Source organism: Grammomys surdaster, unplaced genomic scaffold (genome assembly GCF_004785775.1).
Source record: "Grammomys surdaster isolate TR1022 unplaced genomic scaffold, NIH_TR_1.0 211, whole genome shotgun sequence".
Classification (NCBI taxonomy): Eukaryota; Metazoa; Chordata; class Mammalia; order Rodentia; family Muridae; genus Grammomys; species Grammomys surdaster.
In genome coordinates this window covers 8,686,234-8,705,548 of record NW_021604656.1, presented here as the reverse complement: position 1 = coordinate 8,705,548, position 19,315 = coordinate 8,686,234, and the positions used below count along the sequence as shown (strand labels likewise).

The following is a 19,315-nucleotide window of genomic DNA, read 5'->3' as shown; positions in this document are numbered from 1 at the left end:
CTATGGGCCCTGTACTCTGAATAGGTATATTCTGCGTGTTTTAATGACCTCTAGGGGTGGAGGCAGGTAGAAGGTGGCTTCAAGGTTATGTCCTCTAAGCCGAGTTCTCAAAGACAAGAAATGGAGAGGAAAAGAGGAGAATGAATAAAAGCAGTTGGTTTGAAAAGATGATGATGGCTCATGGCTTTAATCCCAGCACTCAAGAGGTCTCTGAAGAGGTCAGCCTGGTCTACAGAGCGAGGTTCCAGGACTACACAGAGAAGAGATGTAAAGGAAAGCTAAGCCCTGAGAAGACAGGCTTAGGAAAGGCAGTGTGACAGACTGGGCTGTGCAAGGGACTCCTCAGCACAGCTACATTCCTCCAGACAAGGGGCAAGCCTACACCTATAGCTAAACAGTCAAGAGCAAACTCGGGAGTGGGGACTGGGGGTGAGCAACAAGACCTTGCCTTAAAATACATATAATTAAAGAAAACAGCATCTGGAAGCATCAACCCTGCGCGTGCACAGAGAGAGGGCTGGAAGAAGGCAGAACCCTAAAAGGACAGAGACCAGTGTGAGTCTGGGTGTATTTGCACTCGGCCATATCTACTGGGGATAGGAAACCAACAGCTGTGTCAGTGTTCTTGCCCTGAGAGTAGAAGGGTTCAGCTAGCATTCCTAACAATCGGTCATTCCAGCCTCAGCACGAGCCAGGAAGTCTCTCTCATATCCACACAAACCCTGGAGCCCTGTACAAGTCACTTGCTGGCACCCTTAAGTCACACTTGGACTAGGCTATCAAATGTGTCTGTAGCCTCACACGATGGCAAATCTCTTGCTTCATATGCCCTCAGTTTAAAACTCACTGTCCCAATCAGGAAGCTCTGAACAGGCCAGGCCACTGTGGTTAAAAATACTCCTTTGTGCATTTCAGAAGGCCAGCCTGCTGTGCTGCTTTGTTCTGGAACATCTCCCAGCCCCCTCCCTACACTATAAGAATGGCTTTTTTCCCTCAAACAGGAAAGGGGAGTAGGGGATTGGAAGAAAACCCACAAGGTTGGTGGGGTCCCTAAGATAACCCAGAACTTCCTAGGATTGATTCAGCAGGAAATACCTCAAAAATAGCCTTTCTTGTATGTTCTTGTGTGTGAGTGATCAGGAAACAGGTCTGTGAGGCTAACCTGAGCTGTGAGCACCAATTAGACTCCAGGGCAGCAGTGACCTGGGCCAGAGACAGGCTTGGCCCAGAATCAGCACAAGCATAGCCTTGGGCATAGTGGTCTGGAGATGAACACTGATGTGCATCTGTCCTTAATCTTAATTGGTGTTCTCAGAAGACAGCACACAGGGAACAGGGTCACAACCCTGTGACTACACAGACATGTTGGGGCTATGAGCTAGTAGCCCAGAATGCCAGGGCTTGCTGACAGACGCTACAAGAAGCATGCAAAAAGACCTTTCTAGCAGGCTTTGGGCGAACATGAGCTTATGATACCTTCAACTCGTTTGTCTACTTTCCAGACTCGTGCAGACTATATTTCTAACTGTTTTTAAAAACACCTGCCTTGGGGAGGTTTGTGACAGCAATGTAGTACACTCTGTCTGCCAAATGTCAGAATCTCTGAAGCCTCATCTTGGGCTGTCTTGGCACAATTGAGCCTGTGCCGCTAAAGCCCTTGCCTGTGACTTTTTGAGGCTTGGTCTCTGCTTGCCAGCACAGGTACTTAGTCCCACGGTGCTGAGGAACTAATTCTGAATCTAATACTGAATTCTGCAAGGAGAAATGGCTGTTGTTGGAGCTCACAGCCTTCCCCATTGCACCTCACCTAGCAGTGCTGCGTGCCAAGAGTGTCGTGCTGGCAGCCGGCAGACGTGGTGCTGGAGAAGTAGCCAAGAGCTACATACATAGGCAAAGAGAGAGCCTGGACTTGGTGTGGCTTTTGAAAGCCCACCCCCAGTGACACACCTCCTCCAGCAAGGCCACACCTCCCAATCCTTCCCTGATAGTTCATCAGCTGGGGACTAAGCATGCCAATCTATGAGCCTGTGGGAGCCAAATCTCATTCAAATCACCACAGATGGTGACACTTGTGTTTTAGATCCTTGATCATGAGCACAGGAGAGGAAAGGATCATGTTCTGCCACCTGAGTCAGTGAGGCTGTGAGTGGACACACTTAGAAACTGTCCTGACCTCACCTGTCCCAAAGCTCATCGTAATTTGTTGTTGTGAAATCATGAGGTCTACTACTCATGAAACTGAAATAGTAATTTCTTAAGTGTTTGGGAGGCTGTCAAGGTTAAGTTCAGAACCTGCTTCCTGTGCTTGAAGCTGTATGATAGTGCATTATGTTGGAAATTCTGCTTTTAGAGAAATGTGACTAGTGTTTTAAGAGACTGTTTGAACTCTAAAGTTACCCCTTGAGCATAGAGCTATCTAATGGAAGGCAAAAGCTGTGGGAAGTTAGTACATCTTTGAAACAGTTTGGGGGGGGGGGGAAGCACATACACATGCGCAGGCATGCACACACAGTGGTACATGAGTACATTCTGAGAATCTACTTCCCAGAAATAAGTTCTTCATGAGGTCAGAATTGTCCTGGGACATTCATGTCCTTAGTAATGAAATCAAGTTTCTAGACTGCTGTCTTGGGAATGTGACAAGAGTCAACTTTCCCCACTCCAGTCAAACCAACACAGCAAAAGAAATCAAGAAAACAATCTCTCTCATAATAACCACAAAACGTGTGTCTTGGAATAAACCTAACTGGGAAAAGGAAAGAATTCTACAATAAAAACATTAATATTGAAAGAAATCTAGAAGACAACAAAAGATGGTGTATTTAGTTAGAGTTTTACTCCTGTGAAGAGACACCATGACCAAGGCAACTCTTATAAAGCACAACATTTAATTGGGGCTGGCTTACAGGTTCAGAGGTTCAGTCCATTATCATCAAGGTAGGAACATGGCAGCATCAAGGCGGGAACATGGCAGCATCCAGGCAGGCATGGTGCAGGAGTTGCTGAGAGTTCTACATCTTCATCTGAAGGCTGCTAGGAGAACACTGATGTCCAGGCAGCTAGGATGAGGGTCTTAAAGCCCACACCCACAGTGACACACCTACTCCAACAAGGCCACACCCACTCCAACGTGGCCTCACCTTCTAATAGTGCCACTCCCTGGGCCTAGCATTTACAAACCATCACAGATGGAAAGACTTCCCATGCTTATGGGCAGGAAGAGTCAATATCGTGAAAACGGCTAACCTGTACCAAGTAGTCTAAAACTCCTATGCACTCTGTCTTAGTTTGGGATTCATTGCTGTTAACAGACACCATGACCAAGGCAACTCTTATAAAGGCACACATTTAATTGGGGCTGGCTTACAGGTTCAGAGGTTCAGTCCATTATCATCATGGCAGCGTGCAGACAGACATGGTGCTAGAGGAGCCATGAGTTTTACATCTTGATCCAAAGGCAGCAGGAAGAGACTGTTTTCTGAAAGCAGCCAGGAGGAAACTGGTATCCACACTGGGTGGGGCTTGAGCATAGAGACCTCCAAGCCCACCCTCACAGTGACACACTCTAATAAGGCCACTTGCTATGGGCCAAGCATTCAAACACGAATCTGTAGGGGCCAAACCTATTCAAACCACCACACACTCACAGACAAAACTCCAGGACTGTCATTCGTGGGATGGAAAAAACACTCTTAAAACTAATATTGTCAAATAAAGTCCCAAATAGCATAGAAATCCTGATGAAAGAGTACTGGCATAGCACCACACCTGATTTCAAGTTACATTGCAGATCCATCATCATAAAACCATCAGCCCAGGCAGGAAAGCTTACTTAGATGAGCAGGAAAGAACCGCAACCCAGACACAAAGCCATACAACCATAGCTATATGGATTTTGGCAAAATTGGAGGGAAAAAAAAAAAGACATTGCAGAAAAGGCAGCGTCCAACGAGGGCTGCTGGAAAACTGGATCTCACCGCGCAGAATATAAAACTTGCTCCTTGTGATTTCCACGTCCTGGTTCTCAGCATCTTGTTTGCTGTGATAAAAAACGCTGACCAAAATCATGGGGCTCAAGACAGGAACCTGGAGGAACTGAGGAGTCCGTCCACAGCTTGCTAGTCTCCCTTTTTGTACAACCCAGGACACCTGTCCAGGGGCAGAACCACCCACGGGGCTGGTCCCTCCCACACACCAACCATTGATCAAGAAAACGCTTCACAGACTCACCTATAGCCCAACCTGATGGAGGAGGCATTTTATCAACTGAGGTTCCCACTTCTCGGGGGGCTATGGTTTGTGTCAAGTAGACAGTTTTATGTCAGATTGACATACAACACATTAGCTTTCAACTACAACCTTTTTCTTTCTCATTTGTTCTCGTTAATATCAATATCATATTATAAAACATGTTACGGCCTTAAAAATCCTTTTAAAATGTTACAGTCTTTGTGAATTTAAGCAATTTAGAAGTTCAATGTCCTTGAAAAATGTAAAGTCTGTAAAACTCCAAAATCTCTCTAAAAATTCAGTCTCTCCTTTTTTTATTATTCATTAAGTTACTTATTTACATTCAGATCACAGCTTCCCCCTCCAGTCCTCCCTTCCCCTCAGCTCCTCTTCCCCTCAGAAAAAGGGAGGGAGGCCTCCCATGGATATCAGCTAGCCTTGGCATATTAAGTTGTAGTAAGTAAGACTAGGTGTATCTTCTTCTGAGGCTAGACCAGGCAGCCCAGTTAGGAGAAGGGATCCAAAGGCAGGCAGTATAGTCGGAGACAGCCCCTGCTCCCAATTTAGGAGTCCCACGTGAAGGCCCAGCTGCACAGTCATCACCAGTTTCTTAACAAACCAGTATCAGTTGTCCCAGTAACGGAAAGGATCCCTTCAGTGGTTCTGGTCTCTTACTAATCACAGCTAATTCTTGAGCCTGAGCTGACAAAAATTATATATTCTTAATCCCAACTATCAAATGGCCCTTCCAAGACGCCTTGCTTCCCTCTGAAAAATCACAAGTCAGTTCTCCCTCGGCTGCACTGTTGCCAGCCCTGTCCCCTAGTCTTCCAGGTTCATACAACAACTAACCAAGTCTTGAAAACCCACGGCTTTCCTAGCACAGAGTTCCTAAGTCCTTCTAAAATCCTCCCCCGAAACAATATGGTCAGGTCCATGTCAGCAATATCCCACAAACTTACTACCAGTTTCTATCTTAGCTAGGGCTACTATGGCTGTGATAAAACACCATAACCCAAAAACAACTTTGAGAGGAAATATTTATTAGGGTTACATGTCCTGAATCAAGTCAGTTGAGGAAGGCTAGGTCAGGAGCCTGGAGGAGGCAGGAGCTGACAGAAGCCGTGGAGGATGCTGCCTGCTGCCTTGCCCCTCACAGCTTCCTCAGCCTGCTTTCTTATAGAGCCCAGGATCAGCAGCCCAGGGTGGTAACTCCCACAATGCACTGGAGCCTCCCACAGGCAGCGCTTATTAAGAAAATGTCCTACAGGCTTGCCTACAGCCACCGTCTCTGCTGTGCTGGGACGTTTGTGCTATTGGAACCTGGGCAGATCTCCTGCATGGTATCACAGTCTCAAGAGCCCATGTGTACATCCATCCTGTTGCATCTGGAAGGCACTCCTTTCTCGGGGTGTCCCTCACCTCTTGCTCTTTACAGTCTTTCCTCTCCCTGTTCCAAATAGATCTCTGAGCCTTGACAGGAGGGGTTAGTGTACAAAGACTTTGTAACTCATACAAAGCCTGCAGGTTTTTTCTTTTCTTTCCTTTTTTTTTCTTTTTTTTGTGTTTGTTTGTTTGTTTGTTTGTTTGTTTTTTCGAGACAGGGTTTCTCTGTGTGGCCCTGGAACTCACTCTGTAGACCAGGCTGGCCTCAAACTCAGAAATCCACCTGCCTCTGCCTCCCAAGTGCTGGGATTAAAGGCGTGCGCCACCACTGCCCGGCCATTGCAGGTTTTTTCTATGAACAGTCTTTATTGATGTTGACACAATAGCCATTCAAAATGTTTTAGTGTACTCTGATCTTATTGCAAGACTCTCTGTTTAGAAGGCAAGAGGCATATTACTTACAGCAGAAGCATGGCACGCGCTTGCTCTACCACATGCTCTATGGCCACACCCTCCCAGAGGATGCTTCTCCTGAGCCAAGACAGTTAGCTAAGTTAGTGACTTAAAACACAGTGAAGACCCTTTTAGAACAAATCCGAGGCCCAGTAGATGCTGTATAGTGTCCGTGACCAAAGAGAGAGAGAGAGAGAGAGAGAGAGCCAAAGGTACTGTTGTTACAGAAATTAGAGTCTTGTCAACTCATCACACCCAGATTTGCATGCTCTACATATGAAAAAAGAACCTTCTAGGAGCTGGAGAGGTGTATCAAGAATTAAGAGTGCTTACTACGTTCCCAGAAGTCCATTTCCAGGTAATCTTCTGGCCCCTTTCAGCACCAGCTATACACATGTTACACAGACATACATGCAAGCAAAATACCCATTCACATTTGTGTGTGTGTGTGTGTGTGTGTGTGTGTGTGTGTGTGTGTGTGAGTGAGAGAGAGAGAGAGAGAGAGAGAGAGAGAGAGAGAGAGAGAGAGGATGTGCTTCTCTGTCTATACATCATGGCTTCCACTTGACCTGACCCAGGGTCACAGGATAGGCTGAGAGGGAGGGAACACTGAGCAAGGTTCTTAGGAGTCCAAGCATATCTGAGAATCCCAAACCAAGAACACGGTATCTAAGAATCACAAAGTAGTGTGTGTGTCCTCTAGTCACGTGTTGGGGAAATGCTTCTTTCTGAAGACATATGAGCAAGTGTCTGGAGAAATTTGGGAGGAGACTTCTATGTGGCAATGTAGGTCATGAGGGAGAGGCTATGGGAGGTGACAGGGCACTCCCCTGCTCTCTGTGAGGTCCTAAAATGTCCTGCTCTGAACACACCCAAGTCTTAAACGGACTGTGCTCCCAGGAGAGAAGGCATTTGAAACTGTCATCAGCTGACAGCTGATATGTGTGCCTCGCAGGCCTCAACACAGGAGTGCAGAGAAGATGCCGGGGCTAAAAACAGAGGTGACCGTTTCTGAACACAGCAGATGCTCGAACATACAAAACAACTCTGCTTCCCAAATTAGCCAATATTTTACATTAAAGTCATATTCTCAGACAGATGCAGAGAACCACAGCCAAGCATTGGATGGAGCTTTGAGACACTTACAGAGGAGTTGGGGGAAGGATTGAGGGCCCTGAAGGGGACTCCACAGAAAGACCAACAGAATCAACTAACCTAGACCCTTGGGGGCTCTCAGAGACTGAGCTACCAGGCAAAGAGCATGCACAGGCTGGACCTAAGCCTCCCGCACATATGTAGCAGACGTGCAGCTTGGTCTTCATGTAGATCCAGAACAACTGGAGTGGGACTGTCCCTGAAACTGTTGCCTGTCTGTGGAATTTGTTCCCCTAACTCGGCTGTCTTGTCTGCCCTCAGAGGGAGAAGAAGCACCTAACCCTGCAGAGACTTGATGTGCCAGGGTGGGGAATGCCCGGGTGGGGGGCCCACTCTCTCGGAGGAGAAGGGAAGGGGGAGGGACTTAGGAAGGGGTCTAGGAAGGGGCTAGTAATTGGGATACGAAGTGAATTTTCAAAAAGACTTGCAAAACAAACAAAACAGTCATATTTTCAGCTGTGAAACTTCTTTCATTTTAAGACTAGGACCTGGGGGTGGGGGGCTGAAGAGATGGGTCAGAGGTTAAGAGCATTGACTGTTCTTTCAAAGGACCCAAATTCAATTCCCACACACACATGGCAGTTCACAACTGTCTGTAACTCCAGGGTCCAACACCCTGACACAGACATACATGCACAGAAGACACCAATGCACATGAAATAAAAAATAAATTATTTTTTAAAAACCCAGACATTTCAAATGATTGAGAACGTAAGAATTTGTGAGGTCTCTAGGTGCCACCTAGCGACTTTCCTTAGCCTCTCTGAGCTCGCGTTCGTTCATTGAGAAGACGCTCCAGTTCCTGCCCTTCTTATTGACTGGGCTGCTGAGAGAGCCAGCCCACTGAGAATATTGGAAGACACTTTGGAGACCACGGGCTCCGGTAGGATGCTCTAGAGTTGGGTAGCAATTATGTTAGAAATAGCTACAGTCAGTGGAGAAGAATTAAGTACTAGAATGGTCTATCATTCGAGGTTAATGCGGGTTATTGCTGGCAAAGCACAATGTGTCCACGAAGTGTCCAGTTACATCTTAATAAAGTTTTTTTGTTGTTGTTGCAAATCTATAAGAAAAGAACTCGGTCCTTACTCTCTTATTCCTTTTAGCTTTGGAGGAGCTTCTGGGAGATACTGAAAACAAACCAAATTATAATTGGAGAAAAAGAACTTTTAATGAAACTTCACGTGGGTTTGAACACTCCGCACAAGTCTGTACATGAACATACGTGACCAGCGATGCCATTTTCAAAGGTAACAGCATTGTTTGGTCATCTGTGCCAAAGGACTGGTTAGTTCCTAAGAGAAAACTGGAGACATGGGCAGGGAGCCTAGCTAGGCAACAGTGTCCATACAGTGCTCACCTACAGCCCCAGATCCGCCCCTTGGGTTGCTTGGGCGGTTTGCAGCTGTTGAGGGGTTGCGCTTTTTTCTTCACGCTTGAAGCTTTGACTTCTGTGGAACACAATTCTTCAACCTAGCTGAGAGCCCTCTACCCCCAGAGCCTGTGAACTCCAAGGATCTATATCTCCTTCCTAGGCTCTACATGAAGACTTGGTCAAGGTTGCAAGCCAAGGGAATGGAGCTCGCCCTCTGGACAAGACGTGTGTGCTTAACTGGTGGGTTCTGCCTGGCTTGAAGTCTATCCCCTCACAGGAGAGCTAGTAAGCGGCACGCGCTGTAGAGTGAAGGGATGGCTGTAGAGTTTAAGGGAGGTGTGAGACACCAGCAGACAGACTGGAGCACGAACGCCTAGATCAGGGATGGGGGTGGGGAGGCTATTCAATCTTGGGCTCCTTTAACACCGAGAAGAAATGCTACTTGGATAACATGTGACAGACTCTTCAGTGTGGGGAACATTACCAGGCGATTGCAGCAAGTATAATTTAGAAAGAGTCATGAGAGAAAACCCAGGTTCTTCCCTGGCTTTGACAATCCTGAGTCCCGCTCTGTCACCAAGGACTTGGGGACTTACCCTAAGGGTGTATTGTCGATCAGCCCCATGAGGGGATCATGGACAGCCTATGCAATCACTGACATGGCCAGGAATGGTCTATACGTGGAGAAATCGGGTTCAAATTAATGATGTATGTGGGAGAAATGAAGGAAGACAGACTCTTCTCACACAATTATGATACACTGATTTGTGAGAGTAAGCTTGTGTGTGTGTGTGTGTATACATGTCTGTATGTGTCTGTATGTGTCTCTGTGTGTGTGTCTGTGTGTCTGTGCATGTGTGTCTGTGTGTCTGTGTGTGTGACTGTGTGTGTCTGTGTGTACATGTCTGTATGTGTGTCTGTGCATTTGTCTGTATGTCTGTATGTATCTATGTGTGTGTGTACATGTCTGTATCTGTGTCTGTGTATGTGTCTGTATGTGTCTCTCTGTGTGTGTACATGTCTTTGTGCCTATGTGTGTGTGTCTGTGTGTATCTGTGCGTGTGTGTGTGTGTGTCTTTGTGTCTCTGTGTCTGTGTGTATCTGTGTCTCTGTGCCTGTGTTTGTGTGTGTGGGTGTATGTCTGTGTGTGTCTGTGTCTCTGTGCCTGTGTCTGTGTGTGTGTGTGTCTGTGTCTGTATTTCTGTGCCTGTGTCTTTGTGTGAATGTGTGTCTCTGTGTCTGTGTTTCTGTGCCTGTGTGTGTGTGTGTGTGTGTCTGTGTCTCTGTGACTGTGTGTGTGAGTGTGGTTCTGTGTGTGTCTCTGTGCCTGTGCCTGTGTCTGTGTGTGTGTGTCCATGTGTGTCTCTGTATGTGAGTGTGGTTCTGTGTCTCTGTGTTGGTGTCTCTGTGCCTGTGTGTGTGTCTCTGTGTGTGAGTGTGGTTCTGTGTGTGTCTCTGTATCATATGTGTCTGTGTCTCTGTGCCTGTGATTATGTGTGTGTGTGTCTGCGTGTGTCTCTGTGTATCTGTGTGTGTCTGTGTGTCCCTATGCCTCTGTGTGTGTCTGTGTCTATGTGTGCATGTGTGTGTCTCTGTATGTGAGTGTGCATGTATCTTACTCTCATTCCACTTGAAATTTCACTAATTTCAAAAAAAGAAATGGAATAAAATTAGACCAAAGAGTGCCTGAAGATGCAATTGTATTCATTTAGTATAGTCCATATTTTATATGAGTTCGATGATTTGAGTCTGTCCCTGACTAAAGATGTGAAAGTACTGTCAGGAACTTGAAAATGTTCTCATCAACATTTGTAAAAGTATAAAGGAAGTTTTCTTCCTAATCTGAGTGAAAAGAAGCCATTGCATAGGTGACATGTTCTGGAAGACATTTGTGCCAGAGACTGAAAATCCCGCCAAAAGCAAGAATTCCAGGTAGGCTGCTGGGGAGACTGAGGTGAAGCCACCCACCCACACACACACACACACACACACAGATACATACAAACACACTCTCACACATACAACCATACTCTCTCACACACAACACAGACTCACACAAACCCACAGACACACTCAGATACATACAAACACATTCACATAAACACACAAACACACAGATACACATACAGAGACACACAGATATACACACACTTGCACACATGCACAGATACACACAGACACACATGCACATACACAGACACACACACAAACACACTCACACAGACACACAGCTACAGACACACACAGTTACACACAGACACACACATGCACATACGCACATATATAGATACACACAGAGACACACACAGACACACAGTATCACACACAGACACACACATGCATATACACACATATATAGATACACACAGAGACACACACAGACACACAGTATCACACACAGACACACACATGCATATACGCACATATATAGATACACACACAGACACACACAGACACACACAGATACACACATGCGCACAGATACACAGATACACACAAACACACACACACAGAGACACACACACGCACACAGACACTGTGGCCCTGGCCAGAGAGGGAACACACAGGGAAGCAGGCTGGGAATGGAGCAGCAGGCTCAGGCGGAGGGCTCTGCTGGGACTTGGAGGTGGGGGTGGATGTTGAGGCTCACGCTCCTCCCCACCCTCACAAACCCTCTATGACCTTCCTTGCTCTGTGATGCAGCACTGCCGCTCAGAGTGAGGCCCACACCACCTCAGATCTCAAGGCAGCTGTGTGAGTCACACTGCGCGGAAGGTTCTCTCCATTCTGAGTAGCAGTACGGAATCGTGGTTGAGCTCTGGCTCAATGCTCTTGGACACTGGCCCACTCTACCTTCCTGAGTGCAGGAGCTGGTTCTCCTGTGCCTGTCGCATCTGATACTGACTTCATTTTTATCACTGTGGAAACGGCAGGGCCTCAGAAAGGTGAGGCAGTCACGGTGAGCTCCCTGGAGGAGTCTTGGTTGATACAGTTGGGTGAGTTTAGAGTTTGGCTGTCTCACAGAGATATCTGAAGGGGGATGCTGAGAAGAGAAGAGAACACTGCTTCCCTAGGGCATGAGATCTGGCACGGTGCGGATTCAAGGAGGACCAAGGTTTTCATCTGGGCCCACAGTCACCTCTCTGGGTATAATTGAAAATTCCATGATCTAGGGCCGAGCACTGGTTCTTGGTCCCATTGGCTTAGTTCCAGATGGTGGGTTCTGTGAAGGGTAGTGTCTCCTTACATTTAGTCTCCCCTGTTCCACCTCTCAACCTCCTTCACCAGGCTTTCCCTTAACTGGGCTGCAGGAAAGGCCCCTGAGGCCCTCTGAGCAAAACCTGGAGTCTCAGCTTTGTCTGTAAGATGCAGAGCTTTCTGAGGTGCTGAGCTGCGGCTGCCGGCCTGGGTCAATGCCTGGAGTAGAGCACTTGGGGCTGGGCATATCCATTATGATGTCACAAACTCCTCCTTTAGTTTCCCAAAGAACAAGTGAAAATTTTCTTTCAAAGTTAGGACGAGAAACTTATTTGAAGTCAGTGTTCTTGGATATTAGTAAGCTCAAGAGAAGCAGGAAAAGTTGCTACTCCCTTATTCTTTCGTTCTTAGTACAGGGCAGAACCAACAGAACAACAATGGGTAACATTAAAGCCAATACCACCCCCTCCATTACACCTGAGCCCCTCAAGGAGCCCCCTCCCGAGATCCCAGGTCCACGGTCCAATGACATCATTTGCTAGACACAGTTCCTCTCAGGAGACAGCTCTCTCAGAAATGGCTTACAGAGTCACTCCTGGGGTACTTCTCCAAGAGTGTGGTGGTTTGAGTGAGCTGTCCCCATAGTCTCAGGCATTTGAATGCTTGGTCTCCAGTTGGTGGCGCTGCTTTGGGTGAGGCTCCAGAAGTGTAGCCTTGTTGAAGGGAAAGCATGTCGCCGGGGACAGACTGGGAGGGCTTAAAGACTCACACCATTTTAAGTTTGCTCCCCCTGCTTCCTGCTTGAGGCTTGGGATGTGGGATCTCCACTGTTCCTGCCACCATATCTATTGGTCTGCTGCCTGGATTCTTGGCACAGTAAACTCTTAATCCTCTGGAACTGTAAACCCAAATGCATCCTTTCTTCCAAGTTGCTTTGGTCATGGTGTTTTATCACAGCAACAGAGAAATGGCTGATACAGAAATCAGTGTGAAGCAGTTGTTAAAAAGGACCAGGGCAAGGGCTGGAGAGATGACTCAGTGGTTAAAAGCACTGACTGCTCTTCCAGAGGTCCTGAGTTCAATTCCCAGCAACCACATGGTGGCTCACAACCATCTGTAATGGGATCTGATGCCCTCTTCTGGTGTGTCTGAAGACAGCTACAGTGTACTCATATAAATGAAATAAATAAATCTTAAATATATATATATATAATTATATTATATAGCCCACAGGTGATCCTAGCTGAGGTCGGCCACATGGCCATCTGTTCTTTGTATTGGTCCTTACAAGGGCTTTGAAGCTTCATGTGTGGGCATCGTGACAGCAGCTACTTACAGTAAGCACTGTGTCCTGCTGAGGTCAGCCACCTACTATGCCTGGCATTGACAGCACATACTGCCCCATCTCTGGTCCCTTTGGGTTCTGTAGTTCTTATGACTGTTCTCAATGTCCCTCTTCAGAACCCTCTACCTGGGCCTTTTCCCACCCTCCCCTCCATCCTGTCACCTAACCAGGGCACCCCCCTGTGGGACACTGCTTTCATTCTTACTGGGTAGCTCTCTAACACTAGGACCCTTCCGAGTGACCCTTCCCTACCCCAACAGCAACACCCCCAGTATCCCTGAGAATACTTTACACTAGAAAAGATGATCCTGTGATCCATCCAGCCACTGTGTCTTCAGTAGGTAGATCATCCTTTATTGCTGTTCAAATGCAGCAGTTCCGCAGTCCTCGGCAGAATGCACGCTTCGCCTCATGAGATTTCTGCACTGGTTCTTGGCGAGAGAAAGCTTCCCTGTGTGTGTGTGGGGGGGGGGGTGCGTGATGCCTTGTAAGGAGGAGCAGACCCAGTTTCCTCCCTTGTTCTTCACATACAGGAACTCTTGAAGAGACAAATGAAAAAGAAGATGGCTCTCCAGACTCTGGAAGAGGCAAAAAAGAGGGATGATACTTCTCCAGATGCCAGGAGGTCAGAATGCCAACTCACAGCCCCGTGGAACTTGGCAGGTTTGACTGTCACTAATCTGGACACCCAGGTCCCGAAAATCAACTTAAAGCTGAAAGGGAAACGAAAGCAATCTGGGGCTTCCGACCAGCTCCTGTGCGTGAAGATTCCAGAGGGAGACCTGGGCCAGAAATACAGCCAGCTCTTCTGGGGTCTCCCGTCTCTGCACAGCGAGTCCATCGTGGCTACTCTCCTGGTCCCCGTGAGCAGCTACTCGCCAGAGCCTTGCTTTGTGTTGTTCAATGGGGTCTGTAGAGCTGCGACAGCTCCAGTCCTGAGTAGTCATGGCCTTCCAGCCCTTCCCCAGCCCCATGCCTTGCCTCTCACCCTCGTCCATCCTCAACCTTTCCCTAAGGTAGGTCCCCAGCCACAGACTCTTACTGAGGGAAAGTCTCAGGCCCACATGCAATCTCCACTGTCCACCATGGCATTGCCATCTTTACCCTGTGGAAGTGCTCTCCAGATACCACAGACCAGGACCGTCTCGGACGTCTTAAACGGGAAAGAACATTTGCAATACCACTTGCTGCAGAATCCTCAAAATCGTTTGTGGAGTTTGACCCCTGAATGCCAGCGATATGAAAGTGCCTTTGGTCTTCCAGTTCCCACCTTTCCCTTGGGCAGCCAACCTTCACAGAGCTATGTTTCCATCCCCGGGTCTGGCCTTTTTCATTTGAGCAGTGAACATCAGAACAACCTGGAACCCTATGGAACAAATAACCTAATCTCTCCCTGGTGCTTCGCGCCGTGCAATAGGACAGGAGTGCCAGAAATGATGGACACTCAGTTCAAACCAACAGGAGCATCTTCCCACTGCTACAAATACGTTAAGCCTCAATGCTGTATACACTGGGGCAGCATCTGCGCCGACCCCAGGACTGGACTAAGTCACTCGGAAAGTTATTGTGAGAAGGTCCCCATGAAGCCACAGCTAAGAAAGGATGTAGCCAAGAACCTTGGCCAAATCCTAGGGAAATGCCCATTAGACAACCCACAAATGCTCTCAGGATGTTATATACTGAATGGTTTGAAGGCTATCCCTGAGACAGAGAGGGGATGGGCATGTCACTCAAGGACTGGCTTGGAAAATGGACAGTTCAGCATCTCAAGGAAGAACTTGGACCAGAGACACACGAGAAGCATTCTGAGGTTACACATGAGCAGAAAGTACTGGCAGATCACAATGGGCCGGATTCCAATCGAGGTGTGTTGTTCGTGGCTCGCTGAAGATGCATCTCTCTGGAGCTCACTCCTGGGGAAGATCCACTGCAATACTGCTATTCCAGAAATACCTTTTCTTGATCACAAGACCCAGAAGATGCTGGAAGCCCATCTGATAAGGTTCCGGGTGAGTCAGCAATGGGGCCTCCCCATCAAGGTTCTTGAATCCATAAAATTCTATATTTTGAGAGAAGCAAAAACATGGCCCCTTTCTCAGTCTAATCTCCCCTTATGGTTAAACAGTATTCCTGGGCTGGATTTGAAAAGTAACTTTCTCAGTCCCCTCAGGGGAAGCTCCGACCTTCTCCATGGAGACAAATTAGAAACCACAGACTCAGCCCCCACCACAGATTACTCTCTCACCTTCTCATGTGTAGATAGTGAAGGAGAGGGGTCCCTGAGACCATCAGTCTCTAAGCCTGCCTCTGAGGTTACAGATTCGGTCCCGACAGTTGATGACAGGCCCAGCAACCCGGACCTAAGTCAGAATGAGGCCATACTACAAAGCAGACCCAGACAAGAGCAGCCCATAAAGGAAGAAGTGGCTAGGTCTGAAACAGAGAATGAAATAGCAAGTTCTTCTGAACTAGTAACCGATATAAGCAAACAGAGTGTAGAAAAGCATCCAAAATACATGATGGCACCCAACATGCTCAAAGAGATACTCAAGGCCCGGGAGGTAAGTGTTGTTCTGTCAGGGACTGATTCTAGCATCGAGTCAGAAAGCTCCACAGAGAAAAACGAACCTGAGTATAGGTCAAGCTCTACAGTGGCCACAGGGCAGAACCCATCAAGGAGGTCAGTTCCTGAAGAGCCGACAGTATTGGACTTTAAGAAACAACTGTTTAAGAAACTAAGCTCAAAGCTGGAGTATCAGCCACAAAGTCAGTCTGAAGCTGAAGGCTGGGAGAGCGAGTCATCCTCAGAAAGCTTCTCCGGCTACTCGCCCTCTTCTTCCAACAGCATGTCTAGTGCAGACGTCTCCATTTTCAGGGGTGTGCAAAGCGACACGTATAGCACAGGAATCAGTGTGGATTCATGGCAGGAGCCCAGGATCTTCAAACGTATCTTAAAAAATTTCACATCAGCTGAGAAGAGGCTGGCGTTGCCAGTATCCAGGAAAGAAAACGGTAGAAGCGACCCTCAGGAATTAGAGTCATCCAAAGCAGGAAAGAAGAGCCAACCTATTAAGGAGAAATCAGCCAAGAAGGAACATCCCCCTGACGGTTACTTCAGAAAAAAGATAGGACAACTTTTTCAGTGGGTTTATTCCAGTAAAGACAGCACAAGACACAGATCGGAGAAAGACACGGCTCTGTTTATGAGCTGCGGGCCTCCGGAAGCCCACGAGCTCATGGCGTCCCTTGGGAAACTCCTGGAAGATAAGCTGTTGTATGGGCAGAAATCTGGGTTCTTGGAGTGGAGCCAGAAGACCCTGCCTGCTCAGCCAGAGCTCAAGGGACAACCTCCCAACCTTGGAGCGGCTGATGCCCATCATGGAGAAGCAGCAAGTAGCTGCTTCTGTCCCCAGACAGCCGTCACCCCTAGGCCAGGTCATATGCTGAGTCTTGGACAGAATCATCAACATGTATCTTTTGAGCACTCTTCCTCAGCTCCAGAGAGCCTCAGTTCTGTTCAAGCTCCACTGGCATGAAGGTATGTCATATGCCTCCCGCTTCTCCTCTGCCGCAGGCTCAGTGACCTTTCACCTGAACCTTCTGTCGGAAGGGTAAAGGAAAAAGCTTCCACGGTGGAATCTAGTCTTTGTCTAAAGTTTTCTTTAAGAGTATTTTCAGAGCCCATACACCCTGTGATGAGAATAATCTATTTAACAAAACCAAGAATAAATGTTTCTTCTGATAGTTTGGAGTGCTCTGTGTCTTGAGCTGTGGGCTTGGGTTGTGAAACTTTTCAGAAGATGCTTAGTGAGAAGGGATCCGTTAACGTCTACTCCCTTGAGAGGGAGCTTGACAATGGCCTTCCCAGCGTAGTTCTGCAGCCTTTGATTTCACTGGTTTCTGAAACACTGTTTTATTTTGGGAATTTCATACATGTATATAATGGAACTATAATGTATCTATTCCAACATCCTCCCCCAGTGTCTCCCCCAACACACAGCTCCTCCCAACTTCATGTCTTTTATGTACAACCCACTAGGGTGAGTGAGTGCTACCCATGTATGGGAGGGAGTAGAGAATCCTCTGGAGCTTGCAGAACCTACTAGTGGCTGCATCTTCAGAAAGAGATGCCTTAGCTGGGCGGTGGTGGCACACGCCTTTAATCCCAGCACTTGGGAGGCAGAGGCAGGTGGATTTCTGAGTTCAAGAGTTCGAGGCTGGTCTACAGAGTGAGTTCCAGGACAGCCAGGGCTACACAGAGAAACCCTGTCTTGAAAAACCAAACAAACGAGAGAGAGAGAGAGAGAGAGAGAGAGAGAGAGAGAGAGATCTCTTGGTGGCTAAAAGTATTTGTTGTTCATCCAGAAAACCTGAGTTTGATTCCCATCCTAACAGCAGGTAGCTTATAGACACATGTAACTCCAACTTCAGGGGAAATGACTTCTGACCTCTGTGGGCACTCACACACCAGTGACAGACATGGAGACATACATACTTACACATAAATATATCTCTTAAAAGATGGCTCTTCCTCCCCAGCAATTACCCACTGCCAATAGCCCCTCAGTATGGGGTGGGGCATGGATATTGTCTACCCCACCTATGGTGGGGTTGTGGCTGACCTGATCTTGTATAGGCCTTGTGCAGGTAACACCTCCTCTCTCTTTCTTCCCTGATGTCCCCTGAGCCTTGGTGACATTCAGGGCTGAGCACTTGTCTATTGCTCAGCTCTGTGTCTCTGTGTGGACTGATTGCTGTCCATTGCCTAAAGAGGCTTCTCCAACCAAGGCCGAGTCTACAGGGATATGCATAAGGCTTGGGACAGCTCCCTGCAGATTTGTTTAGAGCTGCTCCAGAGGTCTCCAGTACAGCACAGGCTGATGCCATTGCTTTGGGTCACCCACAGCAACTATATGCCAACACCCCAGTGCTGAAGACACCACACATCATGGCTACAGAACATGGAGAAATCAGCTATAAAGCACCTGGGAAACATGCAGCTGGCTAGCTCTTTAGATGCTGGAAGGCGCTATGTAGACTGCTGCAGGATAACAGACATCAGTGGTCTCACTGGCAAGCGCTGAGCTCTCTGGCATGCTGTAACACAGAGCTGCCAGGCAAAGTGTACCTCCTGGTGCACACTGATGGGATTTTCAGGCAGGAACCACAGGAGGGAATTTCGTGCATGGCACTGTAATGCTGTCCAAAAGCCCACGGCTGGAGAGCTCATGGACTGGAGGGTAGGACCTGCTATTTGTTCTGCTAGATGGTCACGCTGACAGATCACCTTCCAAATAAGTATACTTGTGTCCATTTTGTGTTTTTCTTTTTTAACAGAGATGTGTTCTGAAAGCTCTCATTTTATTTTTAATTTATTTTTATGACAATGGCGATGTATAACAATTATATTATTATTGTCTAACTATATGAGCCCACTTGCACTCGAACTTGCTGAGTAGACCAGGCAGGATTCAAACTCACAAAGATCTGCCTTCCTATTTCAAAATTAAAATTTGTATTCGTGTGTATATGTGTGTATTTATTTATGTGGGGAGGGTGCCCACTTAGGCCAGAAGGTCCCGTTGAGCTGGAGTTGCTGGGATCTCTATAAGAGCTGCAGCACTAGACCTCCAAGCCAGCTCTCCAGACACCTCTCAGTTTCAGGTAAGGAAAACCTACCAAATCCAGAACATGAAATTGCTGTTCCCTTGCGCGCTCACAGGGCCTCGTAGTTGGGCGTCTACTGGTACAATGAAGACAGGCATGTAGGATGCTCTGATCTGGAAGCATGAAGCCAAGACCCTGGGGTCAGTGATGGGAGCAAAGATTCCCCTCAGATCTCATTACCTTCATGAGGATTGAAAGTCACCTGTTCACAAGAGGCATCACTCTGTTCCTCACGAAGGGTATAGTGAGGGCCCTGCTCTCCAGTCTTACACTAGTGGGAAAGGGTAACATTTGACAGAAAATCCATCCCTCTTCATCTGCTCTTCACAGACACAGAAAAGACAGAAACTGCAGCTGTAAAGGAGCCCAGAGCTACGATGATGCTTCCGTTCTTAAATACTGACTTGAATATATAGTCACTGTGTGAGGTGTGTGTGTGTAGACCTGTGTAGTCACTGTGTGAAGTGTGTGTGTGTGTGTATACCTGTGTAGTCACTGTGTGAGGT

The 19,315-nt window shown here is 47.5% G+C and overlaps 1 protein-coding gene across 1 annotated transcript; it reads left to right on the top strand.

Annotated features, from left to right (window-relative positions):
* Positions 1 to 11,493: 11,493 nt before the first annotated feature.
* Positions 11,494 to 16,678, top strand: LOC114624870 (spermatogenesis-associated protein 31D1-like). Its single transcript, XM_028771987.1, has 2 exons — positions 11,494 to 11,544; positions 13,676 to 16,678. Exon 2 carries the CDS (start codon positions 13,694 to 13,696, stop codon positions 16,676 to 16,678), a length of 2,985 nt encoding a protein of 994 aa, XP_028627820.1. The 5' UTR covers positions 11,494 to 11,544; positions 13,676 to 13,693.
* The last annotated feature ends 2,637 nt before the right edge of the window (positions 16,679 to 19,315 follow it).

What these genes read in the sequence shown, in the direction of transcription:
- LOC114624870 (XM_028771987.1), top strand. Translation starts at nt 13,694, where the DNA reads ATGAAAAAGAAGATGGCTCTCCAGACTCTGGAAGAGGCAAAAAAGAGG.